General features: G+C 51.2%; 1 protein-coding gene across 5 annotated transcripts in view; it reads left to right on the forward strand.

Annotated features, from left to right (window-relative positions):
• Positions 1–7497: 7497 nt before the first annotated feature.
• Positions 7498–19543, forward strand: part of Slc13a3 (solute carrier family 13 member 3) — a 60874-nt gene continuing 48828 nt past the window's right edge. For 4 of the 5 annotated variants that reach the window (XM_087911007.1, XM_087911010.1, XM_087911008.1 and 1 more), the window contains exon 1: positions 7498–7623. In XM_087911007.1, the coding sequence (XP_087767133.1) occupies positions 7513–7623 (111 nt within the window). In that variant the 5' untranslated portion in view covers positions 7498–7512. The remainder of the gene's footprint in view (positions 7624–19543) is intronic. The other variant, XM_087911009.1, reaches the window with a different exon arrangement.

Here is a 19543-nt window from a genome sequence, read left to right on the forward strand (position 1 = left end):
TCCTGGTGCCAGGGAGGCAGAAACAGGAGGCTCTTTGTGCCAGTCAACCTGGCCTAACTGGTGAGCCTTGGGTCCCGGTGAGACATCAATCACAAAAATTAAAGAGTAATTAAACAAGTTACCGATACCCAGTGTCAACCTCTGCTCTCCACACACATGCACACACACCCATATGTGTATGTGTACAAACCCCCCCCCCCCACACACACACTTGGGTATATAATGCTCAAAGCAGCACCATTCTGATCAGCCAAAAATGCAAATCATCCTAATGTCTGTCAGCTGATGAATGAGCGATAAAATGTGTAACATTGCACAGTGAACTCTCATTTAGCCATGAAGAGGAGTGAAGTGCACACTAAGACAGGGATGCATATGGAGAGTATGTCGAGTGGGAAACACAGACAACAAGGGGCCCACACTATCTGATTCTATTGACATTAGCTGTTCAGGACAGGCAGAGCTCTAGAGGTGGGAAGTAGGCTCCCAGTTTCCAGAGGCTGGGGGATGACTGTTCACAGTGTGGAACTTCACTGGGGGGCAGGGAGGCGCGAGCATCTCTAATAAATCTCCCAGGAGTTCCCACATGCAAATAAGGTTGGGAATCACCATGCTGGACATTTTCTCATGGGTGCTGAGGTGGGGATCAGCTTGGAGGGCGAGCACACACAACCCACTGAAGTTTACAGTACCTGCCAAAACCTGGAGTGTGGAGACATGCACTGGCTGCAACGGCCCTGTCCCATGCTATCACTGACATCAGTGACCTCACACCTAAGAAACACACACATAACTGTCCCTTGGTGTCTGTGGTTCTGGAACCATGATGGATGGTTGACATGGCAAAGGGACATCACGAGCCTGTGAGTACAGAGGGCCAGCCACACTGGGTCATGGCTGTATAGGTCTCAGCTTGTGAACTCGGGATACACTACTGTGCTTTGAATCCCCATTTGGTATTCTTGAATATGCTTCATAAGCTCTTTGTATCAGTCTCCCCCTCTATAAAATGAGGCACCTGAGGATCAGTTTCAATGGCCTGAAGCATGCAAAGCTGTTGATGGAAGTTTCTATCCCACCAGCCAGCTCCCAAATAACCACGCAGAGACTTATTATTAGTTATAAATGCTCAGCCGATAGCTTAGGCTTATTACTAACTAACTCTTACAACTTAACCCTTATTTCTTATTTACATTCTACAAGTTGGTTCAGTACCTTTTCTCAGCACTGCATGTTTATCTTGTTTCTCCTGGGATCTCGTGGCAACTCCACCCTTCTTATTCTCAGCGTTATCTCAGTCTGGCTCTCCTACCTAACCTCTTCCCTGCCTAGCTATTGGTCAGTTAACTCTTTATTAAACCAATGAGGGCAATACATCTTCACAATGTACAAAAGGATTATTCCACAGAAGAAAGCCGTTGAGATTGCGCCAGACTCCACATAAGCACCCAGGGAGTGATGACTGTTGGTATTTCATGAATAAGAAGAATTGAAATCGACACCCAGGACATCACACAAGTCAGAAGCATCATTTAATCCCATTTAATCCCTTCCTGAGTTGCCTTTTGTTGCTTTGAATCACTCTGACCAAAAACAACTGAGGGGAGAGAAAAGTGTATTTCATCTCACAATCCCAGGTCACAGCCCATCATGGCAGGAAGGCATATGAAGCAGAAACCACAGCAGAATGCCGCTTGTTGCCTTATGCTTTCTTATGCATCCCAAGACCACCTGCCTAGGGGATGGTGCTGCCTGAAGAGAACTGGGCCCTCCTCCGTCAACTACTAATGAAGACAGTCCCTCATAGATATACTCACAGGCCAGTTATATCTGGGAAATCCCTCCGTTGAAATTCCTTTCTTAGGTGACTCTAAGCTGTGTCAAGTTGACAGTTAAAACTGACTGGCAATTCTCTCCAGAGCCTGAACTATAGTTACATGTTTCCATAAAGCTAACTCTTATATGTTAGCTTCTGTATATGTAAATATACAGAAGTCCCCTTGTGACAAGATTCGCAAGCACCCTGACACCACGGCCAACACGAAGGAGTCAAAGTCATAAAATCTACTTTTTTCATTTTACTTTTTCTTTTTCGCTTTTCTTTTTGGTGGTGGTGGTATGTCCTATAGCCCAACCTAGCCTCAAGCTTACCTTGTAGCTGAGGTTGGTCTTGAACTCCTGATCCTCCTGCCTCCACCTCCCAAGTGCTGGGAGTGCAGGAATGTGTGCACACAACAAGCTTTATTTCCTGTTAGAACTTTGCTAGGCTTTAAGTTATCCCTTCCCAGATTTTATATATATTCTTTCATGGTGGGTTGGAGAGATGGCTTAGTTGGTAAGGTGCTTGTCATGAAAGCACAAAGGACCTGAGTTCAAATCCAGCTCCAGCGAGGCAAAGGCCGAGGTGACTCTCTCGAGCTCATCAGCAGCAACCCAGCTGAACTGCTGGCTGAAAGCAATTGAGGAAGACATCAATGCCTGCCAACCTCTGGTCTCTACATATAAATGCATGCTCAGGCACCTACATGCAACTACCGCCATGAACATATACATACAACATACACACACACACATACACCACACCAGACCCACAGACCCCACACCACCAGGTCAGGCCTAGCCCCATACTCTCATGTCATTCGAGCTCGAACAACAGGATACCCACTTTTCTCACTCCTGAAACAAGTCTTCTTAGGTAGGCCAGGCTGGTCTTGAACTTCCATCCTCTCCGTCAGCCTCATAAATTCTGGGGCCCCACACCTGGCCACCATGTGCTCCGAAGTCCCTATAGTCTACGCAGCCATATCGAAAGTGCTGCACTTCTGGTTGGTCTAGGACGTTAACAAGAGAGTACACAGGATCTGGAGAGACGGCTTAGCCCTTGAAAGCTAAGGCTCACAACCCCGAGAGTCTGCTTCCACTTCACCACTCCCCACCCCACCGGGAAAGAGACTTTCTAGGCTGCAAAAGAACCAGTGGAAATAGTTCATACAGAGCCGAGGACATGAAGAAGCCTTACAGAAATAGTGTTTTGCACACGTATGTGTGTGTGTGTGTGTGTGGTTCATGTGCGTGTGTATATGCGTGTTAACACATGTAGGTAAAAGCATATGTATGGGTGTATGTGCACTTATTTGTGTGCATATGTGTGGAGGCCTGAGGTTGACACTGAGAGGTTTCCCCGCCACTCTCCACCTTATTCACAGAGGTAGAATCTCTCACTTGACCCCAGGGTCTCTCGCTTGACCCCAAAGTTCACCCATATGGTCAATCTTACTCTGGGTACCCCCCATCTCCACTTTCTGTGCCGCCACGCCCATCTGGTATTTACATGCGTTCTGGGGATCTGAACTCTGGTCCGCAAGTTTGCATAGCAAATACTTTATCCACTGAGCCAGCCACCTAAGGAACTGCATGTTAGCAGAAATGGCAAGATCATTTCTCATCACAGAGAAAAGCCCCGGCTACTCTTGTTCCAGATCAGCTGTCCAAGAGCAGGAACCTCGCTTTAGGCAGCCAAGGAGCCAGCCATGTGCCCCACGGTCAGACTGGCATGAACAAAAGCTCCTTACAAAGGAGTTCAACTGCCCGGTATTGTGGGGTTCACCACGCACAAGGACAAGATACCAAAGGGAAGGGTTGGAGTGAGTGAGGATCGCCGGGGAAAAGGAGGACTCCCTCAAAAGCAAGACACTACAGAAGTTTGGGCAAGGAGACCAGAGAACCGACGTCAAGGCTGAAGTGGTCCACGTCCAACTTGTTTTAACTTCGGCACTGTGGCTGCATCTTAATCTACTGCTGTTTCAGCCTGTAATGGCAATTCCACAGTTACCAGGCGGCGCCAGTTACCCCAGCCATTTGGGTGCAGCCTGGTGGGAATCCTGTTCCCGCAGGCACTGACTCTGTTGCTGCTGCTAAAGGTGTCTTAAACTAAACCTATCATTCTGTTTATAAATAAGACTCAAGATTCAAAGGCTGGGGTAAACCCTGCAAACTCAGAGAGACTGGGTCACAGTTAGCTAACCTTCCCTCTTTGCTGGCATCTCTGAAAGACCCCTGCTTCAACTTTGCCAAGCCAGAAAAAGCCATGAACCTCCAAGCATCACCCTACTTCTTCCCGTGGCTCTCTGTCTCTCCCGGATGCCCTCTGTCAACTAGTTGCTAACACAGCCTCCATGGTTAATTTGTTTAATTAACATAAATGTGAGCTTGGGGTTCACAGTATGATTGAATCCCCCCCCCAACATTGCCTACAACACATGAAGAATGGAACTGAGGAACTAAGAGGTGTCCTTGCTCCCACCAACTGTGGCTACCAGCAACTGAGTGAAACATGGGGTATCTAAGAAACGGCCATGCACGGTGTTTCAGACCTCCAAAAATACACGGGTTGACATCCTGCCACCATCGGATGAATGACAGCAGTACTTGCTAGAAGACTCTTCCAGTGCCAGGATGTGAGGCGGCCTTGGTGGGAACAGGAGACCCCCCCCAACAATCACAAAAAAACCTATAGCATTTGGGTGGCGGCGGCGCACGCCTTTAATCCCAGCACTCGGGAGGCAGAGGCAGGCAGATCTCTGAGTTTTAGGCCAGCCTGGTCTACAGAGTGAGTTCCAAGACAGCCAAGACTACACAGAGAAACCCTGTCTTGCAAAACCAAAACAGACAGACAAGCAAGCAAGCAAGCAAACAAACAAACCAAAAACAAAAGAACAAAACAAAACAAATATATGACAACTCAGCCTTCCAGGAGGGAGGCACCTCCTGCCATCCCTAATACAGATGCTGGGAGCCGAGGCAGAGCTTTGGCTTCCCTGGTGCTCAGCTCCCATCCTGCTGTGGGAAGAGTCCAGCTCCTTCCTTGGAGCATTTGAAGCCAGAGGCAATTGGGGCTACACAGAGGCTGAGGCCTGGCTCAGCTGGGACCTGTGAAGACCAAGCTCCCCTTCTAAAGGGAAATGGGATGAACGCCTTTCTCTGCTGATCCTTCACACAGAGTGTCCACAGTGTGTTTGAAGATTAACAAACAGAATGTGACGTGGGACCACGGGAGAGCTCGCTCTGTTAGTGACAGTGCACGCTGCGCTCATGAAGGATCAGAGTTCAGTCCTCAGCACACACATCAGGCGACTCATGACCAAACTATTGTTCCAGGGAATCAAATGCCCTCTTCTGGCCTCCGTGGACACTCGGATGGCGGACATTTAACGCAGGCCCAGAAATAAAATTAAATGTTTTTTAAAAAAATGTGAATGTCAACAGAATCAAAAGATCTGAGGTTGGCTTGGGTCTTTAAAATCTGGGACTTAAAACTTGAACAAAAAAATGGATTCTTTTTAAAGAATAACATTCATAAATAAAGGGGGCAATTCCCTTGAGGCGAAACTGCGAAAAGCTAATGAAGATGAAGACACCAGGATCAAATGCATGACCCTGTGTACAAGGACTGAGCCCCGCACACATGGATGCAATGAAAGACAAGCCAGGGAAACCAAAGACAGGCTACTTAGGAGCACGCAGAGGGAAAAAGGCAGAAAAATGTAGACGACTCTGAAATTCGCATGCTGACCCCAAGCACTCTAAGGAGTGCAGGACAGGAGAAGGCGTGGGGAGAAGGAAACATTTGAGGGGAGAATGCCTGGGTCCATGTCACAGCTGGAGAAGACATGTCTCCGCAGGTCCCAGAACCTCAGTGGACTCTAAAGAAACAGACACAACGGAACCCTGGACCAAACTCAAACCAAGGCCACGACACCGAGAGATCTTCCCAGACAGTCAGAGTTAAGATGGACACCATCAGCAGGGGACAGGAATTAAAAACTGGTTAAATTGTTACTGGAATCATCGGAGATACGAGCGCAAGGCCCTCCCTTCCCATTTCTCTCTCTTGTGTATTTTTTTAAAAATTTTATTACTGGGGGGGGAGAGAGAGAGAGAAAGAGAGAGAGAGAGAGAGAGAGAGAGAGAGAGAGAGAGGAAGAGATGTGTCACCACTTGTGTGTGGAAGGTCAGAGGGCAACTTGCAGGGTCATTGTTCTCCTTCTATTGTGTGGGTCCCAGGGATCAAACCACTCAGGTTGCCAGGTTTGGCGATGCCTTTACCTGCTGAGTTATCTTATGTTTTTTTTAAGCTCTGCATATGTGCATAGGTGTGTGCGTGTGAGAGTGTGGGCATGCATGAACCATAGCACATGTGTCATCAGAAGTCAGCATTGGTGTTCCTTGTCACCTTCTGCCTTGTCTGAGAGAATACTAAACTAATGTGGCTATATCGAAGTCAGCCATGGTAATACGATCTTGGGTTTTCTAAGTCTGAAGCTGAGGCCAAGATTACAGCTCTGCCGTGATTCTTAATGCATGCAGAGTAGTGGCAGTGTTAGAAATAGAGGAGATAAATATGGTTTTCATATTTGACAGAAACTGGTAAAATAATGATGCCTATAGACTATAAACTGTATATTCAATGCTGTTCAATATCCCCACCAAAAAAAAAAAAAAACAACCCACAAAAAATGACAAAAAGCAAGAAACTTCCCAACAAGGCCCTTTCTCTACAGAAGCCCAGAGCCCAGCATTGAGGACAAGGCACCCAGCGACAGTAGCCAATGGGGAAACATGGCACACTACTAAGGAGGTGGGGGGACCTGCTCAGTGAAGAACGCAGAGTCAGACCTCACGCCTTTTGCATTGCATGTGCAAGGCCCTGGGTCCCTTCCCAGCACCTCGGGGACCAGTAGAGTCCCGATGATCCGAAGCTGCACACACAGCATTCCCCGAGAAGCGGCCCCAGGAGCTGCTGGCAGGAATGTAAAGTGCAGAGTCGGAGGAAAGATTCCCCATTTTCTTAAAATAGTAGAGGCTGGATCTTAAGCTGACCCAGCAGCTGCCCTTCTGGGGCTCCGACAGAAAACTACACTCCATACATAACCCGCCGTGTTGGCAAGCTTCCAGAATGCCAACACTCAGTAAGTGGAGACAGGAGGATGGGAGTTAAAGGTCATTCTCAGCTGCATAGGGAGATAGAGGCCAGCCTGGGCTAAATGAGAGCCTGTCTCAAAAACACACAGCCATCAGTCTGTAGCAGTTGACACTGCAAAGGGAAGACTCCCGCCCACAGGTGACTGCACCCTTTGCACAAAGCACTATCTCATTTCAACTCCCCACCAGCCTCCAAGTCTAGAAGAGGCTGCAAGCCCCGTCACTCGAGGCCATTTGTGGGTCACAGCAGCGTGGTCTGTCCCGAAGGGTCTGAACTGGGGTGGCAGTGCTGAGGCCTTCAGCCCCACCTGGTTTTCTCCCCATTTCCCACCTGAGTCCAGAGCGCCTAGCGTGGTGCGGGTCTGCGGGGTGGGGGCCCTGGGGCCCCTTCCCTGCTCCTTGTCCCCCGACTCTCTGCCGCCCAGGAGGCGCGGCCGGGGCGGTTCCGCGTGGCTCCTCCCCGCCCCTCGGGGTTTTAGGTCCCTGCCCGCCGCTAAGGGGTAGTCGGGCCGCGCTTCGGCGATCGCGCGGATGGCGGCGCTGGCGGCGCTGGCCAAGAAGGTATGGAGCGCACGGCGCCTGCTGGTGCTGCTGCTGGTGCCGCTGGCTCTGCTGCCCGTGCTCTTCGCCCTGCCGCCCAAGGTACGGTGGCCCCGGGCCGAGACCCTCCCCTCTTGAGCCTGCCTCCCATTGGGAACACCGGCCCCTCTTCTCCCTTCGTTGCCTCTCTGGGCGCTCCAACTCTTCCCCACTTCTAAAGGAATTCTAGATTTTGAGTTCTAACCGCTTGCTTGCTACTGGGGCATCTCCCTTCACAGTGACAAATGTGTGACCCGCCGTCAGTCTCTTAACCTCTTTGAACTTTGGTTTGCTTACCTCTATCTAAAAAGGGGATGCGATAACGCAACTCGGGCTCACGGTGAATTTGAAGGAGTCAGTGTACGTCGGTGTCTTAGAACTAGCCTGGTATGTAGTAAGCGCCTAATGCGTGCCAGCTGCTTTTGCTTTGTACCAAGTTGCTCAATGGTTGGAGACCAACACCTTCCTGAGCGCTTTCTAGAGGAGACACCACCTGAATGCGTCACCTCTGAAAAGTCTCTACAGAAGCCCAGCTCAAGCTGGGACAATTAAAGCTGGAGGCAGCAACACTCTCAGAGTGCCTTCGAGTGAGGACCCAAGTGCCGAGAACCCAGGGCCTTTGCTGTTTCCAGGGAAGGCTGGGATGAGCTCAGGGCTCACACCAGTTCCTAGGGGCTCCAGTACCAGTACCCAGAGGGTGTGAGACCCCATCACACTTAGCCTATTCCAGAAGGTTCTTGGCCACGTCAATAAATTAGTCAATGTTCACAAAATAAAAGATAGCTGAAGCTGTCATTTAAAATATGACACCCAAGAGCAAGCAGCTGGGCCCCAGGAGCAACCTGCAGAAGGTCTCCATCATGCCTGACAAGAAACGGTGACTCTAGATTATTGTACAACAAGTTCTTTGGTGCTCACTTCTCCAGCCTATCAGACCCTGTTGACTTTGAAGAGAGCAAATAAATAACTACAGAAGGAGTATGTCACCCTTGCCAAGACCAACGGGGCCCTGGGCGAATTGCTGGCCTGGGGGGCTCCCCAGCTTCCTTCCTTCTCTGGCTCTCACTTTTCTTAGCTTTAAAATGGGATGATTTTCTCTTTGCCTTTGGGGACCAATGAGAGGCTGGTAGAGGCTGGTGCAAATGGCTCGGGAAAAGATGGAAGGTCAAGCTGGAATGCTGGTCCTAGGGGCCAACAGAGGTCTGGATAAAGGCAGTGGTCATATAGGAGTAGTATTCCTGAATGGTCCCATGGTTGCTGTGCGCCCTGCCCCAGAGACAAAACCGTAAACCTAGGAGCGGGTTCACCAGCACGGGTCTCTGAGGAGGTCTCACCAAGAAAAAGGGCATTCCTACCCTGGCTTTCACTGAGTGGGACAGCCACAGCCGCCTGACCTTGTGTTGGATTCGTGGGCAGCAGGGAGTATGGCAGCTTGGGCCCCCTGATGAGGAAAGGTCTCAGACCGGGCTCTGCAGCTGTCTCCTGTACTTTCCATTCAACCAGGGAGGTGACGGGGTTTGCCTCCATCCTTGACAAGCAGGGATGTGAAGACTCAGCAAGGTAATCTGCCGGATGTGGCCCAACACAAATCTCAAGCTTAGTAAAAACATCATGAGATGTTTTATATATATATAAATGATTTATATATATAGATGATTTATATATATATATTTGGTAACTCAATGGTGGGTTCTCAAGCATTCGTAGACGACACTGTAGAGCAGTTTGAGAAGGTAAGGTTGTGCACACTGGACTGGTGCCTTAGTTATCTAGCAAGGACCTTGTTGGTGGGGCTCCCTGGTGAGAATTCTTTATGTGACCCTAGATGCCACTGCCTCTTAGTGACTGACAGACAGCTGGGTCAGTTTGGGCGAGGAGGCTTGAACCCTGTGCGCACAGAATGATTTAGATAGTTCTTCTCAAGACCCTGGCTGGTACGAGCTGGTTTGTTCTATTCTTTGTGTGACGTGAAATGTGATTCCATGGAGGGCCTTTCTTTTTATTGCTAATGCTTGGTTCATAGCTTGCAGGCCGTGTAGATGTGACCTCTCTAAGGTTGGTGGGCCAGTCTGAAAATGTTAATTACAGCTCGGAGCATCTATAGTGTCTGCCCCCTTTCCCTTGTCATCAGATGGCCTCCTGGAAGCCTCTGAGGCCAAGGCAAGCCAAGGTCACCATGTAGGTGGCATTGGAAATGCTTGAGTGTGACAGAAAAGGGAAGGAACTCAGAGGGCCTGGGCATCTGCCATCTGGTGTGTTGTGGAATAGCAGCGCTTGCCCCAATTCAGCCCTGGTTTCAACCTCTGTGATGCCTCTGGGCCAAATGTTTCTGATGTGTCGGGGTCACTGATCCAGATGGAACTGGTCCACTGCGGGAAGCCGGGGTCAGGAACAGAGAAGCTCCTGGCACTATGTCTTATACTAGGACACAAGGTCTGACCTGAGAGGAATGGAGTGAGCCAAGTTGAGGCCTAGATTCCCCAGCACCTTGAGGATTTTTTTCCATGAACCCTAGAAACTTTGGAAGCCAAGAGTCTGCCATGTTTTTCACCAGTGGCTGTCTCAGGAGGTGGAAGTATACAGGTAGCCCTGGATAGCTAGTGAGTGTGACCGAGACCATTATAACGTGCTTTGTGATCAACGCCAGCCCGTCTGCTTGCCAGCCTGTCTTCCAGGGGGAAGAAAGTGGTTTCTTTCCCTCTGATCCCCACAAGGCTCAGACTGCTGCACTGGTGGGTGACGCTGAGGATGCTCTGAGGAAGAGTGGCTGGAACGTTCCAGACGGGACAGCTACAGAATGTTGCACCGACGGGGCACTGAGCAAACTGCAATTGAGGCTGCATTGAGCCTTGGGGCACAGCTGGATCCCCCTGGGGAACATCCTCCTCGACACACACTTTTAAGTTTGCCCATCATAGCTGTCTCTGGAGAGGCTTGACCTAGGGTGGTCGTCTTTTTAGGGGTTGGTAGTTCATCTGCAAGTTCAGAGATACCCTTTCTTATGTTTGGCTTATTCTTCATACCAGCGGGTGGCCATGGAAGGAAGAGGCGGCACAGGGACAGCCTGTCGGCCTTCTGTGTCCCACCTAGTCTTCTGTGCTGACCTTTGCTACCTCATTCGGCAGGCTCGGCATGAACTCCTGCCCCACTGGGCGACTGTGAGAGTGTTTGGGGGTCCTGGCTGCTCACTGTCCTCCTACGAAAATGCAGGGACCACCCACGTGATGGCTGGTGGCTCTTAAGTTCAGGAAGTTTCTGAACAATGGTCACCAAAGATGGTGGGGCCCAAAGGTCTTGTGTGATGTGTGGGAGAGGAACTTCACGGAGGTGACCCACTGAAGGGAAGACCCTTCCTGTTATCTAGGTGAACCGTTATCACATGAGTTATATAGGATGGACCAGGTGGTATTGGAGGTGGAAGGTGGCATGATGACCTCAGAACTGCCTCTCACCCCAGGGTCTTTGCACCTGTTCCCCTCTCTCTGAACCACTGCTTCCTGAGGAGCCTTAGAGGTGGACACTCTCACTTCACCCATGTGGCTCGCCTCCTCCAAGGCCTTCTCCACCCCCACCTGCAAGTCCTGTCTAAAAGAGAAAACAAAAGATCTGCATACCTTGCTCTGTTCTCTGCCCCTTCCCCTCACCACCTTGATCATTAGATGTATCTACCGGCATGCCATCTACAATCCCCCGGACAGGGTTTCCTGTCCCCGTCGCTGCGGTGTCTTCAGTCCAGCGTGGGGCCCGACGTGTAGTAGACACTCAGCAAATACATGTTGCGTAAGAGAGCAAAGGAATGCTGGTCACCAGCCAAGCCCTCGCGGTACGCTTCTCACAAATCCTCCGGTGACCCTGGAGGAGCCCCTGAGCTCCTTTCTGCCCACCCCTGCAGATCCTGGGGCCTGGCTTTGCTAGTGCTGGCTGGTGGCTGCCGTAGGGTGCTTCCCAGGCGGAGCCAAAGCTTTGTTTGTCCCCATAGTGCTGGGGTGACAGGGATAATCGGTCCTTGGGTCATCTGTCCCATCGATTGTTCCTGGCCTGGATGGAGTAGGAACAGGGTGGAGGAGGGCAGGACAATCCTGGGAGAGGCAGGGAAGAGGGCCTCCAATGCTTCAGGGCACCTTGACCCCGGAGAGTAGGAACTGACAGAAGTCACATTGGCTGAGCACCTACTCTGAGTCTGGCTGAGAGCCTACTATGTGTGTGGCACATTGTATTCAATGGAATCGATCCCATACATCAGAAAAGGCAGCCTCCAGGACTCCAGGCAGTAGAGCACCAAGAACATTAGCAGAGGTCTTGAGTCACTTTCAGGGTCCTGCCCTACATCAGGCTGTTGTCTACCTGCCACCTCTTCTCGTGGTGCCGGGATTTATCAGTGAGCTCCTAGACACAGGGTGATTGTCATGGAGGAAGAAGCGTGTCACACTCATGGGTGCCTAGAAACAGGAGCGGGCCACCATGCCACCAAGGGTGCCCAGGAAACCCAGGGCCTGCAAGAGCCAAAGGGAGGGAGGGAAAGAAGGAGGGAGGAGACTCTTCTATAGGAATGAAAGTTGAGGTAGGGCTGAGGCAGAGTTATAGATCAAGGCTGCCCACTGGGAGGACCTCAGTGGGCTCTGGGACACAGGGTTGTCCCCAGATAGTGTCTGGTCCTGGACTGATCTGGGGAGGTGAAGAGCAGTCTGGAGCGTGAGTCCCTCTGAGCAGGCAGCTGGAGTGTAGGCTCTGCAATGGTTCCTCCGCCGTGTGAGCAATGCTGCAGACGTCTTAGCTCTAGGAATCTGTGCATCTTGGGTGGTGCGGCCCCTCCCAGTATCAGACCACCGGCAGCAGAAACTCTCTCCTGTCCTCGCTTCTTTACCTACTACTATCCATCCAGACACTTGTGAGCCTGCCGGGTCTTCGCACCTGCCCAGATGAGCCTGCCTCAGGGCTTTTGCTCCTTCTTTGTCCTGGAACTCTCCTGAGCCAATCTGTGTAGCTTGATGCTTCTGGTTATTGAGGTCTTAGGCCCAAGGACACCACTTCCAGGGAGTCCTCCTGGATGACCACTTTGAAAGATCTTGACCCACTCACCCCGCAGAACCCCTGCAAAGCTACTTCGCTTTGTTGTCTGCACGGAGTTGTGCACAGGTCCCTTGCTTTGTTCAGTGTCCTCTCACCCTGGGCTGCGGGCAGCGTCAGAGCAAAGCCCCATTTGCTATGGTTCCCTCTGGGTCCCTAAGGTCTAGGACTTTGTCTGACACATAGAGGGCACTTGGCAACAGCAGAGAGGTCAAGCTTGGGTTTAAACACAGGTCCTGGTTTCAGAGTGTGTACGCCTCTTAAAACCGCTGCCCACATCTGGCTTGTGGCACACTTGAACTGAAAACAACAGCCTCTGCTTCTTCAGCTGGGAGATTGAGGTCAGGGGACAGAGGGAAGCAGGCCTGGGCTCCCCAGTGGGGAACCCCAGAGCATCCTAGGAGTCCTCCCAGCTAGGTGGCCAGCCTCCCATCGCTTGTGGGCATCCCTAGCTCTGGGCCCCAGCCGTAGTCCTCTGAGGCCCAGCCAGCTTTCCACTTGTCCATCCTTCTGCCAGGTGTGTAAACAGGCCCGCGTGGTTCCTGGTGGCACAGCTGGGGGCTAGATCGAGTGTCCTGACCCAGCCCCACAGGACGGTGCTCTCGGCACTGATGAGCCAAGGGTTCTGATACCCCAGACCCTGAAGACACAGTCAGCATGCCAGTGCCACGCTGCTGCCTCCAGTGCAGGTGCACCAGGGACTTGGAAAGAGACACGTGGCCCACGCAGCCTCCTGGCAAGTTGTTTTCCTCCCCAGCTCCCCAGCCTCAACTTTCTCTCCTGCAGAGTGGCTCAGTGAAACCCCCTTGCCAGGAAAACGAAAATGTTTGGTGACGACAGGTGCCTAATAAAGGCTGGCTGCCGCTGCCTGCAAGATGAGAGGACCAGTGTCCATGTTCTGTCTCTGAAACCCACACCAGGCGTGGCAGCAACCCGAAGGACGAAGACACTGGAGAAGGGCTCTCCAGGATAGCATGCCTCTGCCACCCAGCCCTGTGGGTACCCACAGTTTCCCAAAGATACCTTAGTTTGTAGGCTGGGCTGAGAGGGGCCTCGGTGTTCAATGTGTCATACTCTTCTGCGGGGAAATGCTGGAACCCAACCCAGGAGGCTGCGGGGAGGGACCGCTCCCCACTCGCCAGAAGTCCTTGAAGAACCACAGCTCATAATTCATATGCCAGCTCAGGGATGTTCAGGGCAGCTCCACACGGGTGTGTGAAGCAACCATGGTACAGAATAGTTCAAGCATTGCATTGAGCTGCCCTGACTGATTCATGGCAAATTGAAACTACTTTGAGATAGTCCCTCGTCCCAGTCACAATGTCTTTTATTGAGAAGCATGACAACAGGGGACTGGAGAGACACCTCAATGGTTAAGAGCACTCACTACTAGGGCAGGGATAAATAAGTATTATAATACTAAAAAAAAAAAATCTGACAGAAATGTTGGAGAGGATGTTGAGAAAGAGGAACCCTTACTTACTGCTGGTGGGCATACAAATTCATAGGACCATCATGGAAACTTGCTTGGAGGGTCCTCAGAACATTTTAAATAGCACTAACATGAGCCAGCTATTCTGCTCCTGGGATATACCCAGAAAACCCCACATCCTGTCATTTGCATATTGCTGATTTAGGGATATTGAACACTTTCAGAATTAGGGATTGGCTATTTGTGTTTATCTCTCTCTCTCTCTCTCTCTCTCTATCCTTCCTTCCTTCCTTCCTTCCTTCCTTCCCTCCTTCCTTTTGGAAGTTGCCTATTCTTTTCATTTGCCCATTTGTTGATGGATTTATTGCCTTGACTTTTAATTTCTGAGATTCTTTGTAAGTTCTGCTCTTAGCCCCTGTCTGAAGCAGACTTGGAAAAGACTGCTGCCCATCCCGTGAATCTCCCATGCCAACTGTTAACTCTGCCAGCTGTTTCCTTCTCCGTGTGCTGACTTTATCTCCACAGAGTTCCAGTTGTTGGTACTTGGTGCTGGCTCCCAGGCCGGAGGTATTCTGGTCAGAGTTCTTGCTGACCCTGCTGCCTTGAGGGGTCTTCCTTGGCTGTTGTCTAGGATGTTCAATGTTTTGGATTTTAAGGTCTCTCATCTCTCTCATGCTGATTTTTGGGTAGGGTGAAAGCTGGAATCAAATGTTCGTCTTCTGGAGGTGGATTCCCAGTTCTGTCAGCACCAGTTGAACAAGCTCTCTTTTTTCCAATGTACATTTTTGCCTCCTTTGTCAAAACCCAAGTGGCTTTGTCAGTTTATTTCCAGGTTTCCAATTCTGTTCCGGTTGACCTGTCTGCTCTTACGCAACACCAGGCTGTCTTTGTCACTATAGCTCTGTAGTATAATTTGAGGTCAGGTGTGGTGACTCTTCCAACTATGTTTCTACTCCTTAGGGTTGCTTGGGCTATCTGTGATCCCATATGAATTTTTGGGTTGGTTTTTTTTTTCTAGATCGGTGAGGTGTGGCATCAGAATTTTGATAGGCATTGCATTAAACCCACACATTAATTTTGGTAGGGTAGCCATCTCCACAGTATTAAGTCTACCAATCCAGGACCGTGGGTGGTCTTCCCTTCAGTGGGTATCTTCTGTGATTTCTGTTTTTAATGACTTGACATTTTCATTGTGAGGTCTTTCTCTTCTTTGGTTAACTGTATTCACAAGTACTTAATTTTGGGGGATGTATTTTGAACGGGATTTTTTTCCCCTAGTTTCTTTCTTGGAGAACACAGGAGAGAGTAAGGTACGGGGGTATGGCCCTGCCTAGACTGCACGGCGCACAGGAAGCGTTTCTTCCCCAGCCTTGCCAACAGCTGCTCCTGGTCACCACATGTTGGCTGCAAGGACACCTGTGCCAGGCGCTGATCTACGGATTCCCTTTGGAGGCTCCCCCTCCGCCTTGATTTACAGAAGCTCACCGTGAATGAGGCACCAGGGTCACTGTCTTCCTGGAGAAAGGTGGAGAGGAACAATGAGGTCACTCTCTTTAGAGGATGTACCACACATGCCATACCAAGCAATGCTTCAGCCTTGCATTGGCTCCCTCACTCGTCACAGCCACTCTGTTTAGAAACGGGTGAACTGAGGCATGGGGTCAAGTTCAGCAACTCCTCTGTCCACAGATACAGTTAGCATGAGATGAAATCATGGCTGAACCTTGATGGTCTGCACCCTGGCCCTCAAACCTCTGCCTGGCTCAGGTGCCTGTGTGCAGTGCTGGATTCAGCCCTTCACAGTCAGTGTCGTTGACTCCTCACACTGGATGGTTCTGGTAGAGGGAATGAAAGGATGATCCCAGAAGAAAGAATTCTGTGTGTGCTTCCACTTCCTCCCTGGGCCGGTCAGCTTGGAGGGTCAGCAGAGCTGGGTGCAGGTTCCTTCTTCCTGAAAGGAGAGACTGAGGCGAGGAGGGCCAGAAGCACACTCAGGGTTCATGGTTGAGAGGTATGCCTGGGTCATCCTGTTACACAAGAGATGGTGGGTCTCTGCTATTCTCCCCGTACCTTACCACTGCATGGTTCAAGACCCAGAAGTCATCAACAGAGTGGGTAGTGACTCAGGAGCCCACCATGTTTCCTCTTGAGTGCCCTGCTCAGTGTGCGTGAGAGGTTTTCCCGGCTGCTTCTGGTTACACACAGGGCAAGGAAGGGTTAAAGGGGGCAGAGAAAGCTTCCCTCTCATTGTATCTCATCCCAACTCCCCAGAATCAACAGTTTTCAGGAGACAGACAGAGAGGAAGAGAGAGAGGGAGAGAGAGAGAGAGAGAGAGAGAGAGAGAGAGAGAGAGAGAGAGAGAACAAGTACATGCAGGGTACAGCTGGGTGATGGAAGGTGGAACAAGACTATCTTTCATTATCTCCGCCACTTCAAGGAAGGTACCACTAGATCCCAGGAGCCCAGAAGGCAGAGGGCTTAGGCCTGGGGATGACCAGAGCCAGGAAAGCCAGGATGACCCTGCTTCCCAGCCCTTACCTTCCCATGACCCTCTGAGGCCAGGCAGTACCCAAGGTTTGCTGATCCCACTGTGGCCCAACTTTCCTAATGGCAAAGTTGGACATCTAGAGAGACCAAAGAACTAACACGTGTGAGACAGGGCTGCTTCCCCAGGGCACCTGGCAGGTGCTAGGGCCACCCTGCACTCATCAGATGATATCACCGACTCAGGCATAGAGAGGCTCAATATTATACAGTTGGCTGAAAAGCCAGGCCTTAACCCAGTGGCCAAGCCTAAATTCCCTTCCCCACCTCCGGCTCGACTACCTATGTCCATTCCAGTCTCCATAAAAATCTGTCTTCTGGCGAGCTCCAGACACGTCCAGAGTCCCAGCTTAGCGTATGATTGGCTAAGATAAGTCCCAGATAAGCGTGTGAAGGCATTCCCTTGGGCAGCCTTCTTCAATGTCCCCACCCTGTCCAGCACAAACTCCCCTTTTACCGCACCTCCCAGCACAGCAGCCGTCTCAAGCTGGCCTGAAACCTCACCTCCAGGTGTTAGATAAGCAACACTGGTGGGCTGCTGCCCTCTCTGAGCCTCGACTTGCCCTTCAGCACAATGGGCCCGTCCTTCCAGGAGTCACCCAGTGGAACTGAGACTCCAGAACCGCAGACTGGGGTTGGTGCAGCTCAGCTACTTGACCAAGCTGCTGTGGCTGAGACAATCACCCTGAGGGTGCTTCTGGCCCAGTCCTCCCTGCCTCAGTCTCACCTTCTAGCAAGAAGGAACCTATAGACAGCTCTACCCACCCTCCAGGCAGAGCCAGAGGGTAGGCAGGAAGTGGAAGAGCACATAGAACCTTTCCCGCGGAAGGTCTTTTGCTGTGTACTGAGCAGGGGCCTGCCTACCGTGAGCTGGTGCAGCCTGCAGAGTCACCTCCAGGTTGGGTATGGACTCCAGAAGCAGGTGGTAGAGTGGCTCGGGCTAGTCTTGTTCTTCCCCTTCCTGGTTCTTTGAACTTGGGAAAGATATTCAGATTTTCTATGCTGCAGTTTCCACCTCTGGAAGAAGAAGAAGAAGAAGAAGAAGAGGAAGAGGAAGAGGAAGAGGAAGAGGAAGAGGAAGAGGAAGAGGAAGAGGAAGAGGAAGAAGAAGAAGAAGAAGAAGAAGAAGAAGAAGAAGAAGAAGAAGAAGAAGAAGAAGAAGAAAAACTGCTGAAAAGCAGCTAGCAGTGATAGGGAGACTGGTTTGCATATCTGAGAAACTGAGGAGCAACGTCCATTAGGGGTGCTTGGGCAGCCCTTTGCAGTACTGAGGGCTAGCATGGAGCGTAGATATTTGCGTTACAGTAAGTCGGTGACTGGTGGCTTTAACGGGACATGGGGTTCATCCATGAACCCTTTAGGCCTCTCCTCTTCACTTCTTAGAGCCCCTTTCTTTCCCTCTAAGCTGGAATAAGGTTCATCTGCGCTGGTGGGCTGCCTGTGCAGAGAACAATCTCAGTGGCCACTCTCTCGTTCTTCTTATCTTTGGCTCAAAGAGCCCTAGAGAGGGAGGGTCTGTGAGCGGTAGAGGCTCCCTGTCAAAAGGAACCTGGAGGGTCCCAGGGCCAGGCCTGGGAGCACAGAACCAGTTTCCTGGGTAGGACAATGGCAGATCACTGAGATGGGGCAAGTGACCCCATGCCAGGAAGCCATGGACACAAGGCGATAAGGCATCTAACCCATGAAGCGTCTGGGCTGGGCTAGATCCCCCTTTGAGTAGAAGCCAGGCACCTGCTCACCGGCCTCCATTTCCTCACCAGACTCACCTCAGAACAGACGCAAGACACACTGGACCCATCTGTCACGCTCAGTCTTGCACCAGTACCAGGCACACAGGCGCCTCAGATTCATGTGTTCAATAAGTCAAAGGAAGCATTCTTTTATTTTTGAGACAGGGTCTCAGGTAGGCCAGGCTAGCCTTGAACTCCTCAGGTAGCCGAGGATGACCTTGACCGTCTAGGCTTTCTACCTTCAACCCCCAGGGACCCTGGTCACAGACTGGAACAGCCTAGATGGGATTTGAAGCTCATCCCACCAGGAATGGACTTTCCCCAAGCCAGAGAAAGTCAGTCTTAGCATTGGACTGCTAAGCATGGGAGGCCTCTCCTCAACTCCACATTTAGAGTTGATGGGATTGTGGGACAGTTGGGGAAACTGAGGCACAGACAGGGTAGGAGCTACTCAAGGTCATACAGTGAGTCAGCTTCTTTTCCCAGTGGAACACAGTCTGCTGAGGGTTGAGTCAGGCTGCGGGGACTCCTGATCTGGGGCCATTCCTGACTGGTGCCCGCCTGCCTGGTGTTTTGTGAATGATTAGTGAGGGCTTAGGCAGCCAGAGAGTGTGAGCTGCCCCAGGACCACTTTTAATGAATGGCTCCAGAAGCTTGAACTTGTCGGGACATCTACTAATGAGTCCAGGGATCAGCACTGCGCTGAGCGCTGAGCGGGGGCAGGGGGCAACATTCCCGCTCTCCTGTCCCTGCTCTCTCCCCTGTGGATGGGTGGGGGCAGGGGCAGCATTGTCCTTTCTGGTGCCTCCTTTCTCCCCTGTTGAGAGCCCAGTGGGGCTTAGTTGCTTTCTGTGAGACAGACAGGGGAGCCTGAGAGTCAGACTTACAGGTTTCTGGTACTCTGAGAGCGCCTTCTGTAGACCTCATTTACAAACTGACACACGAGGAGGCTCAGAAGTGAGAAACACTTGCCCCAGAGCTCTTGAAGTCTGGGAGCTGTGGTACAGAGTCTGCACCTAGGACTGGATGACGCCTCCTGGCCTTGTCTCCGGGTCTCCAAGGCCTTTGAGGGTCCCTCACTTACTAGTGGAAGCCTCTGACTAGTCTGCTTCTTGGCTTGGTGGCGCGCGTTTCTGTTGGGCTCTTGTTTGTGTTGTTAGGCCTGTGGGCCACCGACCAGTGGTCTGTGCTCCAAACACTGGTGCCCTC

The sequence above is a fragment of the Myodes glareolus genome, chromosome 10, assembly GCF_982192425.1.
Source record: "Myodes glareolus chromosome 10, mMyoGla1.1, whole genome shotgun sequence".
Taxonomy (NCBI): Eukaryota; Metazoa; Chordata; class Mammalia; order Rodentia; family Cricetidae; genus Myodes; species Myodes glareolus.